Source organism: Arachis hypogaea, chromosome 17 (assembly GCF_003086295.3).
Source record: "Arachis hypogaea cultivar Tifrunner chromosome 17, arahy.Tifrunner.gnm2.J5K5, whole genome shotgun sequence".
In the NCBI taxonomy this organism is placed as follows: domain Eukaryota; kingdom Viridiplantae; phylum Streptophyta; class Magnoliopsida; order Fabales; family Fabaceae; genus Arachis; species Arachis hypogaea.
Window position 1 is genome coordinate 33,560,481 of NC_092052.1, and position 17,290 is coordinate 33,577,770.

At 35.6% G+C, this 17,290-nt stretch overlaps 1 protein-coding gene across 1 annotated transcript; it reads right to left on the reverse strand.

Moving 5' to 3' along the window:
- Positions 1 to 4,638: 4,638 nt before the first annotated feature.
- LOC112763130 (uncharacterized) lies at positions 4,639 to 7,556 on the reverse strand. Its single transcript, XM_025808878.1, has 4 exons — positions 7,527 to 7,556; positions 5,545 to 5,700; positions 5,420 to 5,448; positions 4,639 to 5,305 (listed from the first exon to the last, which is right to left on the reverse strand). Exons 1-4 carry the CDS (start codon positions 7,554 to 7,556, stop codon positions 4,639 to 4,641), a joined length of 882 nt encoding a protein of 293 aa, XP_025664663.1.
- Between the last annotated feature and the right edge of the window lie 9,734 nt (positions 7,557 to 17,290).

Consider the following 17,290-nt stretch of genomic DNA (forward strand, 5'->3'; position numbering starts at 1 on the left):
TCCTAATATTAATGTGATTAGTGATTATTGAACTTTAAGTGCCTTACTCTAAAATGCATTATTCTACTACATTGGCCTAATTTCATTTTTCATTGTTATTGATGTACAAATAACTCAATGGTAGAAATAGAATGAGAGATTTAATTGGCCGGATTTCATTTTTCAATGCTAAAGCAGTAAAAGAAAAATACTGAATACCATCGAATTTAGTGTTAAATTTATTGGCGGATTTGACAATAAATTCGTCAGATAAAAAAGTTACCATTAAATTCCATTTTTCGATGGTAAATTTACTAGTAATATTTAGAGGTAAAAAACATTAACTGGCACGATTATTACCGTCGGAATTACTGGCGAATTTATTCGCCGGTAAAGCTCAATTAATGAAATGCTGCATTTTGGTCACGTGCAATGCATTATCGTTGGATTTATCCGCCGATAAATCCGACGGTAATTTTGCCCTAAATTTAAATCGTGTGCCCTCTCCCCTCATTTCGAAAGACCCACACTTTTTCTAAACTGCTTCTCTCTCTCTCTCTCTCTCTCTCTCCTCAAATCACCTCTGGCAACCCCTTCTGCCAGCACCAGCACCACCAACAGCCTCCAAAGGACCTACTCTTCAGTCTCACTCTTCACAGCGCCGAAACACTCCACTCCCACTCTTCTAGCACTGAATCTCCTCTCACTCTCTCAGCCTCTCACAACGACGTAGCTCCTCCCTCTTCTCCACCGTCGACACCGCCACATAGCACCCTGACTCGCGTCCCGCGGAAGCGTGGCCCTTTCTTCTGATCTCCTTCCCCATCCTCGAAGTGCTTCTCTCTCCATCCTCCACCACGGCGCCACGTACCAGCAGCTGCTGTTGTCCTTCACGCACCAACAGTCACCGTCGTCCTCCACGCACAGCAGCAACACACTAGACGATATCCGATTTAGGGTTTTTTAATTCTGTTTTGATTTAGAGTTTTTTTAATCTATTTTGATTTAGGAGTTTTTTTAATTCTATTTTGATGATTTTGTATTTGAAATTTTGTTTATGATTTTGAATTCTATTTTGATGATTTTGTGTTTGAAATTATGTGTTTATTGTTCTAATTTTAATTCTATTTTTATGATTTTGTTTCAATAATTCTGTTTTTATTTTAGTTTTTTTTTTTAAATTCTATTTTGATTTAAATTTTTTTAATTCTGTTTTGATTTATGTTTTTTAAATTTTATTTTGATGATTTTGTATTTGAAATTTTGTTTATGATTCTAATTTTGAATTATGTATGTTTTGATAATTTTGTGTTTCAAATTCAGTGTTTAATATTCTAATTTTAATTCTATTTTTATGATTTTGTTTTAAATTCTGAGATAATTATACAGCTTGATATTAGTTCAAGTGATAACATTGGCGACACAGAAGCTAAGGAGCAATATGACCTAGTGTTGCTCATCCGAATGAATCTGCAAGTGTAAGATTTTCAACTGCATTGTTCTGGTTTCTGTTCTGGTGTTGTTTGAGTTAATTATTTTCTGAGTTAATTGTTGACTTATTGTTTGTTGTTAATTTTTTTAAGTTTATTATTATTTGAGTTAATTATTTTCTGAATTAATTAGTGTCATATTTTTTGATTTATTAGTTTAGAAATTATCGAATTTAAATATTATATATTAAATTTTTAACATTTTTTTAAAATTTAAAATTTAAGTTACTGTTAAATTTATTATCAGTTAAATCTGTCAATAGTTATTAATTTAATTATTAATTAATAATATATTACCGTTGGATTTATTAAAAAAAATCCGACGATAAAAATTACTAACAAAAATTTTTTGACAATAATTAGCAGTGGACAAAAAATTTTACTAGTAAATAATTAATTATTGGCAAAGTTTATATCGTCAAATTTATTCTGACGATAATAAATATATTATCGACAATTTTTTTTTGATAAATCCGTCAATAAATTTGACGGTATCCAATAAATTTCTTACAGTGAAGATTATTTGTAAGAAATGAAGCTTTGTGTGGAAATGAAACTGGCTGCGGTAGTGTCCTAGTATTAAATGTAAAAGTACTTTACCTAGTGTTCTAGTGTTTTAAAACAGATAGCTTGCTTTATTATTCCATTTATCGGTCAATTTGAAAATCTCATCATGTGGATTATTATTCCTAAGATTATTGATTTACACTATATACGACTGAGCCTAATTATAATATTTTTTAAAATTACATTATATATGACAATTTATTCTTTAACAACCATTCTAATATAATGTTGGTATATAATTATATATAAGTGAAGCCAACGCTAGTGTCTCTTTTTAATATTTTGTTTATTGTCTCAGGTTGTTGTACCTAAAAATAGGAGGTACCTTCTTAAGATGTAATTATCTATATACGGTAGTGAATAAATCTTGCTTCATTTAATTTCTCTCAAGTATTTTATATTTTTTGGGTTTGATCTTTTCTTAGTCCTATATCCATGTATTATTAATTAGTGATAGTGTATTAATTAACAAATGATATTTATATCATATTTTATATTTATCTTTTTCTTTTCAATCTGGTGACAAATAATGTGAATGTGAATATTACTAAAATATATATATATTTTTTTGTGAGCAGTGGGACATGATGTAAAGAATTTTATTTTAGGATAAATATTACGATCAGTCATATATATCCTAGTTATCTAATTGTAATGTCTTGATTTTTTTTGTTACGAGACTTTACTGTATTATCTGTAGTTGATAATAGGATAAGTATTGTTTTGGTCCCTAACGTTGAGGGTTAGAATCGAAATCGTCCCTGATGTAATTTTTGACTTAAAATCGTCCATAATGTTACATTTCATTTTAAAAGCGTCCTTTCTAATAAAATTTTTTAATTTATTCCTAAACTACCTCTACTATATTAAAAAAAATTATAAAAATTAAAAAAAAAAAAAAACACGTGGGGAGGGAGGAAAAGGGTATACGAAGAGAGAGGGGGAGGGAAAGGGGGAAGGGGGAAGGGGGAAGGGGGAAAGGGAAGGGGGGAGGGGACGGTGACGGTAGCTCTGTGGTGGTGGTGATGGAGGAGAGGGGAGGGGAAGTGGAAGAAGCCAGAGAAGAAGAGGAAGGGGACGCGGGTTCGGGGTGGGGAGAAGGGGAAAGGACGCGGGGTGGGGAGAGGGGAGGGGGAGGGGGAGGGGGACGGCGGCCGCCTCGCAACCTCGCCGCCTCTGCCTCGTCCCCTCGCCGCCTCTGTCTCGCCGCCTCTGCCTCGCCGCCTCCGCCTCGCTACCTCCGCCTCACAACCTCGTCACCTGTTTTTTTGCTTCTGCTTTCTTGCTTTCTGTTTCCTGCTTTTTTGCTTCTGCTTTCTTGTTTTCTGTTTCTGCTTCTTAGTTTGGTGTTGTTGCTGTTGTTTGGTGTTGGTGGTTGGTGTTGGTGGTGGTGTTTGTGTTAGTGTTGGTGGTGGTGGTGGTGGTGGTGGTTGTGGTGGTGGTGGTGTTGGTGTTGGTGTTGGTGTTGGTGTTGGTGGTGTTGGTGTTGGTGGTGGTGGTGGTGGAGGAGATAATTGTGTTGGTTGTGGTGAGGGTATTTTTGTCCAAAAAAAATTAAAAGGACGATTTTAATACGAAAAAAAAACATTAAGGATGATTTTAAATCCAAAATTACAATGGAGACGGTTTCGATTCGGACCCTCAACGTCAGGATCAAAACAATACTTATCCCTTGATAATATAATATGTTTTGATTTGTGTGGTTTTAAACTAAAAATATATTTAGTATATAATGTAAATTTTATTGTTTGGTTGATTTGAATTTATTTGTCTTTTTTAGACTTATATATTTTGTGATGCATCAGGTAAATTATTGAAAACGAATTTCATATATTATGTATAAATCGTAGATTATTAGACAAAACCATGACCATATAGAATACTAAAATTGTGATCATAGTTAAGGGTGAATGTGAACATTGTTTGGATTTTCAAAAATCAAACTGTATCCACTTTTAAATCAGTTTTGTGGTTCAAAAAACTAAATTGAAACCAGATTAAAAAAAATCGATTCTAAGATTTGAAAAAATAAAAACTGATTTCAAACCGATTTTAATATTTGAATTTAATTTTATATATAAATCGGTCTTAAATTCGATTTTTTAATATCCAAATTTAAATTTTTTTTTTTAAAATCCAGTTTTAAAATCAAATTTTTTAACTTCAAAAATCAGATTTTTTAATCAAAAATCCAATTTTAAAACCAATTTTTAAAAATCTAATTTCTAAATTATATTTTTTAACCAAAAATTCAATTTTAAAATCAATATTTAGAAATCTAATTTTTAAACCATAATTTTTTTAAAGTAAATCTTATAACCAAATCTTATAAGCAATTTTGGTCTGTCAGATCCAAATATGTCTCTTTAAAAAATGTCAAGATTTTCAAAAGCAACATATATAAGTATATAACGAGGAATAGAAACAGACTAAGAAGATAAAAATGAATCTGCAATATATAGAGATTTGAATTTACATATTCAATATCAACAATGAATTGCACTCTAATGTGAATACATTCAAGGTCAAAATCCGATGGAAACTTGTTTCATTCATTGAAATAATACATGAGAAGTTCAAACTCACTAATCATAATTCACATTCAACTAAAGTTCCAAATTTCAAATTTTATTCTATTCTTCATGCATAGAGCAACCAACAAAGAGAACCCACCACCATTACCACCACAGGACCTTGTTGATGAAGAACATGAGCTCCGCCCTCCATCACTACTCTCCTCTGCCCACTGCAACAATCCTGAACTTGACATCGGCGACAGCGATGGCAGCACCGACGGTGCCCCCACCGTAGTGCTTCCGGTGAAGCTCTTCCTCATCAATCTTTTCTCAGGACCCACCATTTCAAGCCATACAGCACCATTACCAACTTGAAACACAAATGCACCATGGAGATGTTTATTCCCATTTCCACCATTGCTATTATTAACCATCCAACGCAGCACATCCCAATAGAAATCAACTTCTACCCCATCAATGAAGATCTTCTCATTCGCTCTGAACTTCCATGCAAGCCTCTTCACAACCAAGCAAACTTCACCGTCCACTTTCACTCTTAACACCCCTCCATTATTGATGTACTCAATCTCTATATCATGTTTAGAACCCAAGAACACACTCCTTGGCACATAACTCATTGTTCCAAACACATGCTCTCTTCTGGAAAGCAGAACCTGATCACAGGGTGCTTGTTGATTCTGAATGAGATCACCAAGAAAGAATTCAAGCCTTCCATTGCACCATATTTTATCTCTAGTTTACAATCTTTCCATATCATTTATCTCTAGTTTGTTTCAAAGTGCATTGCATTCTAGATTTATAGAATTCATCAAGAGGCAGAAATCAATATGCATTTTCTAGTTTCACAAATCAAGTTCATATTCAGTAATTATCAACTAATTGTAAAGCAATTATCAACTAATTAAAAAAATTAAGTACGAAAGAAGCACGAGCAGAGGCGAATGAAAAGGAAAAAAACCAGAAGCTCGCACCTGTGACGGCGAGTAGGCGACGGTGAAACCAAACGATGACGACGGCGAACGAGAAAGGAGAAGACCAAAGACAAAAGAAGAGAAACAAATGTGAGGCCATTGAACGGTTGAAGGAAACAACACGGTGCCGGTGCCAGTTACCTGCTCCAGTGCCGGCTGCGGCGGAGTGATAAACTCCAATTTTGTGGTTTATCTTGTGTTGAATTTAGTAGATTTTATCAACTTTTATCATATTTATTCAATGAAATAGCATGGTTTTGTGAATTTCTCCTAAATTGTGCTTAAGAGTGAAAACATGCTTTTTAGATCTTTAATTTGCTAAATTTAACTCTCTTTAATTCCATTCGATGCCTTGATGTGTTTGTTTAGTGATTTCAGGCTTAGAAGGCAAAAATTGGATTGAAGAAATAAAGAAAAAGCATGCAAAGTGGAGAATTCATGAAAAAATAAGGATTTGGAGAATTCATGGTTACGCACATGCGTGCCTCACGCATACGCGTGAAGAAGGAGTTCGCCAGGCCACGCGTACGCGTGACACTCGTCACGTGACTTCATTAAAGAAAACGTGACTGGCAATTTCTGAGTTGCATCAGGCCCAAATCCAACTCATTTCTGAAGCTATTAGAGGCAAAATTCAAGATGGAACAAGGGGGAGAGCAATTAGATTAGTGTAGAAACATGTCTTAGGGTAGTTTTCTAGAGAGAAAAGTCCCCTCTTCTCTCTAGAATTAGGGTTTTTAGTTTACTTTTCTTTTTAATTTCAAATTTTAATTCTTGTTTTAGTGTAGTTTCATTTATATTTTCATGCTCTATTGTCTTAATTCTCTTAGTTTCTCTTGTTAATTTCTCATTTATATCATCTTATGAACACTCTTATTGATTTTTATTTCCTTTAATGCAATTGGTGTCTTTTTATATTTCTTATTGTTTATTTGAGTTATTGTTGTTATTTTCTTATATTTGGTAGTAGTAGATTTTGGTATTCATGCAATTTTATATGTTTTCCCTTTTATGCACACCAAGTATTCGATAAAATACTTGACTTAATTTTAGAGTAGATTTTGTGCATTCTTAGCTTGGAAAGAGAAATTAGGCAATCTTGAGTCATTAATACCCAATTTATACTAGTGATCTAGGGTTGTTAGTTAATCTTATTTCTATTGACATTACTTATGGATTAGGGTTAACTAGGCATATTTGACTTTCTTCCGATGTGAAGATAACGTAATAGGCTTAACTCTTCTTAATTATTGCATTATTATTAATGACTAGGATGAAAACCTTTATTATCAATCTTTGCCATGAATGCTTCTTTATTGTTTGTTATCTTTAGTTGTTTAATTTATTTTCTTATCATTTAAATTCTTGCATTTTAATTTCTTGCCCTTTTATCAACCCACCCCGTGAAACTCATAACCAATAATTGAGCACCCGATTGCAATTCCTTGAGAGACGACCCGAGGTTTAAATACTCTCGGTTTTTATTGGGTTTGTACTTGTGATAAACAAATTAAACTTTGATTGAAGGTTGTTTGTTGGTTTGGATCTATATTTCGACAAGATTATTTTTGTGAAAATTCTTAACCGACATTTATCCTCTATCAAGTTTTTGGCGCCGTTGCCGGAAAATTATAATATGTGCTTGTTATTGGTTATTGTCCATATGTGAATATTGTGAATATGTTTGCTTTTTGTTAGTTTTTGCTAGTTGTAGGAGTTTATTTTCTTTATCTATTATTATTATTTGTTTTTATTTTCTCTTGCTACCATGAATTCTCATTCCTTTGGCTACGAGTTTGGTTCAAACTATGTTGTAGAAAATAGAAATGAAAACTTCAATGAGAGGTTGCATCAAGGATTTGAAAATCAAAGGTGGGAGGAGCTTCAATCTTATAGACACTATACTTAGCAACAACCTCCTCCGGTTTCTTATGGGTATAATCCAACTCCTAATGTATACCAATCTAATGGATGTGGTGAACCTCATTATGGTTGTCAACCATAACCACCATATACGTATAACCCCCCTCCTCAACATAGCTTTCAACCACCATACTCACAAGTCCCATAACACCAAACACCTCCATATGATCCTAACCCATATCCACCATACCAACAATCATATGAGCCATATGAACCATACATAGAACCACCCCAATTCCAACATCAATACTCCCAAGAACCACCACCTCCATATACACCGTCTCCATACCTTTACCAAGATGAACCATCTTCCAATTATGAACCCTTTCTCCCAAACAATGAACCCTCTTTCTCACCATCACTTTCAGTGAATGAAGCTTTCCAACTCTTTATGCAAGAACAAAGAGGTCTTTACTCTCTCTCTCTAAAAGTAAGAAGAAGATCAAAAGGAGCTAAAGGAGTTGGAAATCATGGTGGCTACCATGACGGAAGCCGTTAACTGCATAGCCTCCTACCTACACTCATGCGATTACAGCACTGCCATTGACGAATGTGGAGGATTAACCAAAGAGTGTAGTGAGGGAATGAACTTGGAGCTTCAATGTGAAGAAGAGGAATTGAAGCAAGAATCAAAACAAGAGGAAAAAGTTGAGATAATTGAGCCAGAAGGAGCGGTTGAAGAATTAGGAGAGGGTGATCAAGAAATAGATTCAATCATCGATGAGTTCTTGTCCACACTAACTAGTCACCTCGATGATCTTATTGAACTTTCTTTCATTGAGCATGAAAGCAAAGTTGAGGAGGAATGGCACAGCCTCCAAGACACATTTTGAGTAATGAAGAAGTGGAAGAAGTTATCAAGCAAGAGGAGAAAAGTGAAAAGGCTTGTCAAGAGGTGGATGTGATAAAAAAAGAGCACAAGGGAGTGGAGCTCACATTGCCAAAGTTGTTGGAGACCTCTCTTCCTAAGTCACCGCCATTCTTTACACCATCTAAGTGGGTAAAATTCATATCCCTTAGCTTTCTTATTCCACTTGATATGGTTTGCTTGAGACAGATGGTTAACTTAGGAATATTTGTGAATTGAAGAGTAAAAGAGAGTTACGTGGTGGTTAGCAGAATAATGTTAGGCTCATTAAGGTTGAAGCCTCAATGTCTAAGTGCAAGGGGCGGTATAGAACTCAATTGATAGGATCTAGGAAGATGCTTTGGTGTTTATTTGAGAATTCGGATCACTTGCCACCCAATTGGAATTGTCATGATCAACTTGAAGACGGGTGTGAAAATAAGATATGGGATCCTGGATTACAATATGAATACCAACTTTGGAAGTTCATATCTTGTGAAGGACTCCATCAAGACTTGGTGCAATCAATTGAGAATCTTGGAGCAATATGAAAGTCCAAGCATTGGTGGAAGTTTATGGATGAATACAAGCATAAGCCACCATAACAAGGAGCTCACCAATTGTCCAACTTAAGGACAATAAATAAAAGTGTTAGGTGGGAGACACCCCACTATGGTAAACTCTTTCCATTCTCTTATGTATATAGTTGATGAATGAATTGAGTTGCCCTTATTAGGTACTTTCTTGCCTTGATATCATTCTTGTATATATTGCCATTAGATGTTAGTTTTTTCATTTTTTGGTTGGATTTATGCTTTAACTTGTAGGTTAGTTATTTTGAATTGCATCTTTGTTTGAATTAAAATTTTGTTTGAATTGCATAGTAGAGTATTTGAAAAATTTTTCAAAAAGAGTATTAGATTTGAATTTTGGTTGGTTTTTAGAAATGTAAATAGTGGGTGAAAGTGCCCAGTTTCTATTTTATGCTTTTTCAAAAAAAAAAGGGGTTCATCATGCATACGCTTGTCCCACGCGTACGCATGACTCCCTATTCTGGACGAAAAAGGAACCATGCCAGGATCGTGCGGGCACTGTGCCATCGCACGACCCTGACAGTGAGTTGTGCCAAAGGTGTGCAGGAACTGTGCGTCTAGCACAAATTCTTCCCATGCGTACGCGTGACTCACACGTACACGTCACCTTCTTTTTCCCTTGGTCCCACGTACGCGTGCCATGTATGCGTCACCCTCCATATCTGCCATTCAAGCGTACGCATGACCCCCTGCCCTGTTTCACACACTTCTTTTCTTCTCTTCTCTCTATTTCTTTTCTTCTTTTCTCTTCTCTTCTCTTCTTTCCTTCCTTCAACCATCATCCATCACCACTATTTATCATTCACCTTCATCTTCTTTAGTTAGTTAGTTAGTTAGTATGTTAGTTAGTTTAATTTTCTGTTTAATTTTTTGTTTTATGTGATTAGTGTTGGATTATTAATTTTGTTTGTTGTTTATTGTTGTTGATTACTGACTTGATTCTATTTTAGTATTTTTTGTTGTTATTATGCATTGTTGGATTTCTTTGTTGAGGGTATACTTTGTTGCTTGGTATTGAATTCTTCATGCTTAAGTGTGTGCATACCAAGTACTTATAAATTTTCTTTTAAGTATTCTAAATCTTTTGAATTGCATGTTTTGGCCACCATGTGATTTGAATTCTTTACTTTGACTTGGCAATTTCTTGATGGATGTTGTGTATTTATCTTAATGCATTGTGTTGCTTAATCATATGCATCCATATGTCATGCTTATGCCTTAATGATATGTTGACCTTTAATTGTCTAACTATGTGCTCTACACCTACTTGAAACTAGTCATTTTGGCATAATACTTCATTTGTGAAATTGGATTGTAAGCTCACCTAGGGGAATCTTTTTGAAATTCTCAAGCTATATGGACCATGCTTGCTATGTGATTGATTTTACCTTATATCTCCTTTTTTCCTAAATTTCATAGCAACTATGTGTCCCGCTTTAGGTCAATTGGGTTATCCGAACAAAAATTCAAAGTGTGTCACTGATTGATGTGTGAGTTCCATACTTTTTTTGGTCCATTAAATTCTCTTGCACATCAATCAATGTCCGTTCATTATCCATTTCACAATTGCTTGATTATTTGCTTGAGTGCTTTCATGCTTCTTTATTGCTTATTTGTTTATCTCATCCTACAAATTTTCTTTAAAGCATTTCAAGCACACTAGAATGAGTGAAGTGCATGCTTCTTTTGTGTAATTGTGACATAGTCTTTCATGCTAGTGTGTGTGTTCTAAACTGCGTGCAAACTTAGAATTCACACACTTATTTCATTCATGTCACAAACCGATTCACTCAATTCATTTTAGTGATCATCACCTCATTCCAAAAATCTATGCTTCCTTGATTTTGCATTTACTTGTCATAATATCCTATTTTCTATCTTTCAGAATGACTCACTGATGAGTGGATAATCTATACACTTTTTGGCATTGTTTTTAGGTAGTTTTTAGTATGTTTTAGTTACTTTTTATTATATTTTTATTAGTTTTTATGCAAAAATCACATTTTTGGATTTTATTATGAGTTTGTGTGTTTTTTTGTAATTTTAGGTATTTTCTGGCTGAAATTGAGGGACCTGAGGAAAAATCTGATTCAGAGGATGAGAAAGGACTGCAAATGTTGTTGGATTCTGACCTCCCTGCACTCAAACGCGTTTTTCTGGAGCTACAAAAGTCCAATTGGCGCGTTCTCAATTGGTCTGGAAATCTAACATCTTGGGCTTTCCAGAAATGTATAATAGTTCATACTTTGCTCGAGATTTGATGGTCCAAACTGGCCTTAAACGCCAGCCAGAGACCCTTTTCTGGCGTAAAACGCCGAAACTGGCACCAAAACTGGAGTTGAACGCCCAAACTGGCACCAAAGCTGGAGTTTAACTCCAAGAATGGCCTATGCACGTGAAAGCTTCAAAGCTCAGCCCAAACACTCACCAAGTGGGCCCCGGAAGTGGATTTTTGCACTATCTGCACTTAGTTACTCATTTCTATAAACCTAAGTTACTAGTTTAGTATAAAAACTACTTTTAGAGATTTATTTTGGGAACGTATGACATTTTACATATCATATTGTATCTTCTACAGCATGAGTCTCTAAACTCCATAGGAGGGGGTGAGGAGCTCTGCTGTGTCTCAATGGATTAATGCAATTACTACTGTTTTCTTTTCGATCACACTTGATTCTGTTCTAAGATACTCACTCGTACTTCAATATAAAGAATATGATGATCCGTGACACTCATTATCATTCTCAACTTTATGAACGCGTGCTTGACAACCACTCCCGTTCTATCTGAGCTCTACGTAGTCATTGGGTGACAGCTTGAGTACGTATCTCTTGGGTCTCTGATCCACGGATTTGACTTGCCTCTCCTGACAACAGAGCATTCGAATCCGTGAGATTAGAACCTTCGTGGTAGAGGCTAGAACCAATTGGCAGCATTTCTGAGATTCGGAAAGTCTAAACCTTGTCTGTGGTATTCCGAGTAGGATCTGCGATGGGATGACTATGACGAGCTTCAAACTCACGAATGTTGGGCGCAGTGACAGTGTGCAAAAGGATAGAGAGATCCTATTCCGACACAAGTGAGAACCGATAGATGATTAGCCGTGCGGTAGCTGTGCCTGGTATTTTTCATCCGAGACGAGAGATCCGACAGTTGATTAGCCGTACAAAAACCGTATCTGGACCATTTTCACTGAGAGGACGGATGGTAGCCATTGACAACGGTGATCCACCAACATACAGCTTGCCATGGAAGGAAGCCATGCGTGTTTGGAGAAGAAGACAGTAGGAAAGCAGAGGTTCAGACGACATAGCATCTCTGGAACCTCAACCTGTTCCTCATTACTGAATCACAAGTATCATTCATTTCATGTTATTTACTTTTCATAAACAAAATCATTTTTATCACTAATCTCCTAACTAAGATTTACAAGATAACCATAGTTTGCTTCAAGCCGGCAATCTCCGTGGGATCAACCTTTACTCACGTAAGGTATTACTTGGACGACCCAGTGCACTTGCTGGTTAGTTGTGCGGAGTTACAAAGGTGTGATTGCAATTCCGTGCACCAAGTTTTTGGCGCCATTGCCGGGGATTGTTTGAGTTTGGACAACTGATGGTTCATCTTGTTGCTTAGATTAGGAAAAATTTATCTTTTTTGGTTTAGAGTCACTAAATTTGAGTCTTTTATTTTCTTTTCAAAAATCTTTCAAAAATCTTATTTTTCTTTATTAATCTTTAATTTTTCTTTGAGTTTTTTTATTATTGTTTTTGTTAAAATTTTAAAATCCTTGTTTTCTTTTTCTAGATTTTTTTCGAAAATTTTTAATAAATAGATAAAAACCAATAAGCTAATAATTGAGTCTTCTGTTTGAGTTTAGTTTCATGTTTTAAGTTTGGTGTCAATTTCATGTTTTTATTTTCCTTCAATTTTCGAATTGCATGTTTTTATTTTTCTTCATACTTTTAATTACATGTTGTTAGTTCTTTCTTGATCTTCAAATTGTTCTTGATAATTTTCTTTATTTGATCTTTAAATTTTCTTGTTTGGTGTCTTTTGTTGTTTATCTTATACATTTTTGAATTATTAGTGTCCAAAGTATAAAAATTTTTAAGTTTGGTATTTTTTTTTGTGTCCTTATTTCCTTAAAAATTTTCAAAATTTGTTCTCGGTGTTCATCTTGATATTCAAAGTGTTCTTGGTGTTCATCTTGACATTCAAAGTTTTCTTGTTTGTTTTCTTTGTTTTGATCTAAAATTCTATGTTTGGTGTCATTTTATTGTTTTTCTCTTTCCTTATTAAATTCAAAAAAAATATCTTTTCCTTTATTTACTCATCATTTTCGAATTCCTTAGGTTGACTTAGTCAAAATTTTTAAAATTTAGTAGTTTCTTATTAGTCAAGTTAAAATTTCAATTTTAAAAATTTATATTTTTAAATCTTTTTCAAAACAAATTCTTTTTCAATTTTCTTTTTATATTTTTTGAAAATCTTTTATAAAATTTTTCAAAATCTTTTTCTTTTTTTTTATAATTTTCGAATTACTTATCCTATTTTATTATTTTAATTGAAAAATTTTAAGTTTGGTGTTTTCTTGTTAAGAAAGTTTCAATCTTTAAAATTTTAAAATCATATCTTTTTCAAATCTTTTCTTTTATTTGTTTTCTTACAAGCATGTTTAATTTTACGACATATCTTTTTCAAAACTTCCTAACCACTTTCTCTCTCTTCATTTTTTTGAAAATCCTCACCCACAAATTTTCAAATCTTTTTAATTAATTAATTAATTAATTTAGTTTTCTAATTTCTTTTATTTCTTTTTGTTTTCTTAATTTTCGAATTTTGCATCAATTTTTTTTATTTACTTTATTTTAATTTCTTTAATTTCAAAGAAAAAAGGGAATAAAATTTTTATTTACAATCCACATCATCTCCCTTTCTCCATCATGGACCTAAGTAGAAATGAACAGTCCAGAAGGACTCTGGGGTCATATGCTAACCCCACTACTACTTCATATAGGAGTAGTATCTGTATACCCCCCTCAGCTCATTATCATGGTGCAGTAAAATTGTCAGTATTCCGGTCTTCCACATGAAGAACCTACTGAGTTTCTGGCACAGTTCTTACAAATTGCTGACATAGTACGTGATAAGGAAGTAGATCAGGATGTCTACAGATTATTATTGTTCTCATTTGGTGTAAAAGATCAAGCTAAGAGGTGGTTAAATAACCAACTCACAGCAAGCATAAGAACATGGAAACAGTTATCAGACAAATTCCTGAATCAATATTTCCCTCCTAAAAGGATGACACAGCTAAGGCTGGACACCCAAGGCTTTAAACAAGAGGATAATGAATCTCTTTATAATGCATGGGAGAGGTACAGAGAGATGCTGAGGAAATGCCCCTCTGAAACGTTTTCAGAATGTGTGCAGTTAGACATCTTTTACTATGGGCTTACAGAAAAAGCCCAGATGTCTCTGGACCACTCAGCTGGTGGATCTATACATATGAGAAAGACAATTGAAGAGGCTCAAGATCTCATTGATACAGTTGCCAGAAATCAGCACCTGTACTTAAGTGGTGAAACCTCCATGAAAAAAGAGGCTGAGGCAGTATCCACTGAACTTAGTCCTCCAAAACAAATTACTGAACTCAATCAGCAACTATTTTCTATAACAAAACGGTTAGCAGAATTTAAAGAGATGCTACAAGAAACCAAAGATGCTAACCAGAATATGGAAAAATAATTGAGTCAGACAGGACAGTAGTTATCTAAACAGATAACAGAAGAATGACAAGCTGTTCATTTAAGGAGTGGGAAGACATTGAATGTCTCAACTCAAAGCAACAAAAAGCCAAGAAAGGAACAATTGACAGAGGATGACCAAACCACTGTCCAAAATCCCTCTGAGGATAGCAAGAGCCCAGAGAGGAATGATTTTGCCGTTCAAACGCCAGAAAAGGGTGAGAAGTTGGCATTGAACGCCCAGTGGATGGCCAGTTCTGGCATTCAATCGCCAGAAAAGGGTGGCAATCTGGCATTGAACGCCCATAGAGCACCCAATTCTGGCGTTTAAAAGCCAATGAGGGATCAGACACCTGCAAGTGCTGATAATAACCCCCTTAAGCAGGCTTCTCCAACCACTTCTGTAGGAAATAAACCTGCAGCAACTAAGGTTGAAGAATATAAAGCCAAGATATCTTATCCTCAGAAACTCTACCAAGCGGAACAGGATAAATAATTTTCCCACTTTGCAGAGTATCTCAGGACTCTTGAAATAAAGATTCCGTTTGCAGAGACACTTGAGCAAATACCCTCTTATGCTAAGTTCATGAAAGGGATCTTAAGTCATAAGAAGGATTGGAGAGAGACTGAAAAAGTTTTTCTCACTGAAGAATGCAGTGCAGTCATTTTAAAAAGCTTACCAGAGAAGCTTAAAGATCTCAGAAGCTTTATGATACCATGCACATTAGAGGATGCTTGTACCAAGACAGCTCTATGTGATCTTGGGGCAAGTATCAACCTGATACCTGTATCCACTATCAAAAAGCTTGGTTTGACTGATGAAGTTAAACCAACCCGGATATGCCTCCAACTTGCTGATGGCTCCATTAAAATTCTATCAGGCGTAATTGAGGACATGATTGTCAAGGTTGGGCCATTTGCCTTTCCTACTGACTTTGTGGTGCTGGAAATGGAGGAGCACAAGAGTGCAACTCTCATTCTAGGAAGACCTTTCCTAGCGACTGGACGAACTCTCATTGATGTCCAAAATGGGGAGGTGACCCTGAGAGTCAATGAGGATTAGTTTAAGTTGAATGCTGTCAAAGCTATGCAGCATCCAGACACATCAAAAGACTGCATGAGCGTTGATATTATTGACTCCCTGGTGAAAGAGGTCAATATGACTGAGAGTCTCGAATCAGAGCTAGAGGACATTTTTAAAGATGTTCAGCCTGATCTAGAGGAACCAGAGAAAACAGAAGAACCTCTGAAGACTCCTCAGGAAGAGAAGAAGGCTCCTAAACCCGAGCTCAAACCACTACCACCATCCCTGAAATATGCATTTCTGGGAGAAGATGACACTTTTCTGGTAATCATAAGCTCTGCTTTAGAGCCACAAGAATAGAAAGCACTAATTCAGGTGCTAAGGACACACAAGACAGCTCTTGGGTGGTCCATAAGTGATCTTAAGGGCATTAGCCCAGCCAGATGCATGCACAAGATCCTATTGGAGGATGATGCTAAGCCAGTGGTTCAACCACAGAGGTGGCTGAATCCAGCCATGAAGGAGGTGGTGCAGAAAGAGGTCACTAAGTTACTAGAGGCTGGGATTATTTATCCTATTTCTGATAGCCCCTGGGTGAGCCCTGTCCAAATTGTCCCCAAGAAGGGAGGCATGACAGTGGTTCATAATGAAAAGAATGATCTGGTTCCTACAAGAACAGTTACATGGTGGTGTATGTGTATTGACTACAGAAGGCTCAATACAGCCACCAGAAAGGATCATTTTCCTTTACCATTCATAGACCAGATGCTAGAGAGACTAGCAGGTCATGAATACTACTACTTTTTGGATGGCTATTCAGGTTACAACCAAATTGCAGTAGATCCTCAGGACCAAGAAAAAATAGCATTCACATGTCTATCTGGGGTATTTGCCTACAGAAGGATGCCATTTGGTCTGTGCAATGCATCTGCAACCTTTCAGAGGTGCATGCTCTCTATCTTCTCTGATATGGTAGAGAAATTTCTGGAAGTCTTCATGGATGACTTCTCAGTATTTGGAGACTCATTCAGCTCCTGTCTTGACCATCTAGCGCTTGTTCTGAAAAGGTGCCAAGAGACTAACCTGGTTTTAAACTGGGAGAAATGTCACTTTATGGTGACTGAAGGAATTGTCCTTGGGCACAAAATTTCGAATAAAAGAATAGAGGTGGATCAAGCTAAAGTAGAGGTAATTGAAAAATTACCACCACCTGCCAATGTTAAGGCAATCAGAAGCTTTCTGGGGCATGCAGGATTCTATAGGAGGTTTATAAAAGATTTTTCAAAAATTGCAAAACCTCTGAGCAATCTGCTAGCCGCTGATACACCATTTATCTTTGACATAGAGTGTCTGCAGGCCTTTAAGACTCTAAAAGCTAAGCTGGTCACAGCACCAGTCATTTTTACACCAGACTGGACATTACCATTCGAACTAATGTGTGATGCCAGTGACCATGCCATTGGTGCAGTATTGGGACAGAGGCATGACAAGCTTCTCCATGTCATTTATTATGCTATCCGTGTTTTAAATGAGGCGCAGAATAATTACACAACCACAAAAAAGGAGTTGCTTGCAGTGGTTTATGCCATTGACAAGTTCAGATCTTATT

What these genes read in the sequence shown, in the direction of transcription:
- LOC112763130 (XM_025808878.1), bottom strand. Translation starts at nt 7,556, where the DNA reads ATGGTGGTTATGGTTGACAACCATAATGAG. An exon ending in TGGTTGACAACCATAATGAG is followed by an intron (nt 5,701 to 7,526) that starts GTTCACCACATC and finishes ACTCCGCCGCAG; the next exon opens with CCGGCACTGGAGCAGGTAAC. An exon ending in ACTGAATATGAACTTGATTT is followed by an intron (nt 5,306 to 5,419) that starts GTGAAACTAGAA and finishes ATTGTAAACTAG; the next exon opens with AGATAAAATATGGTGCAATG.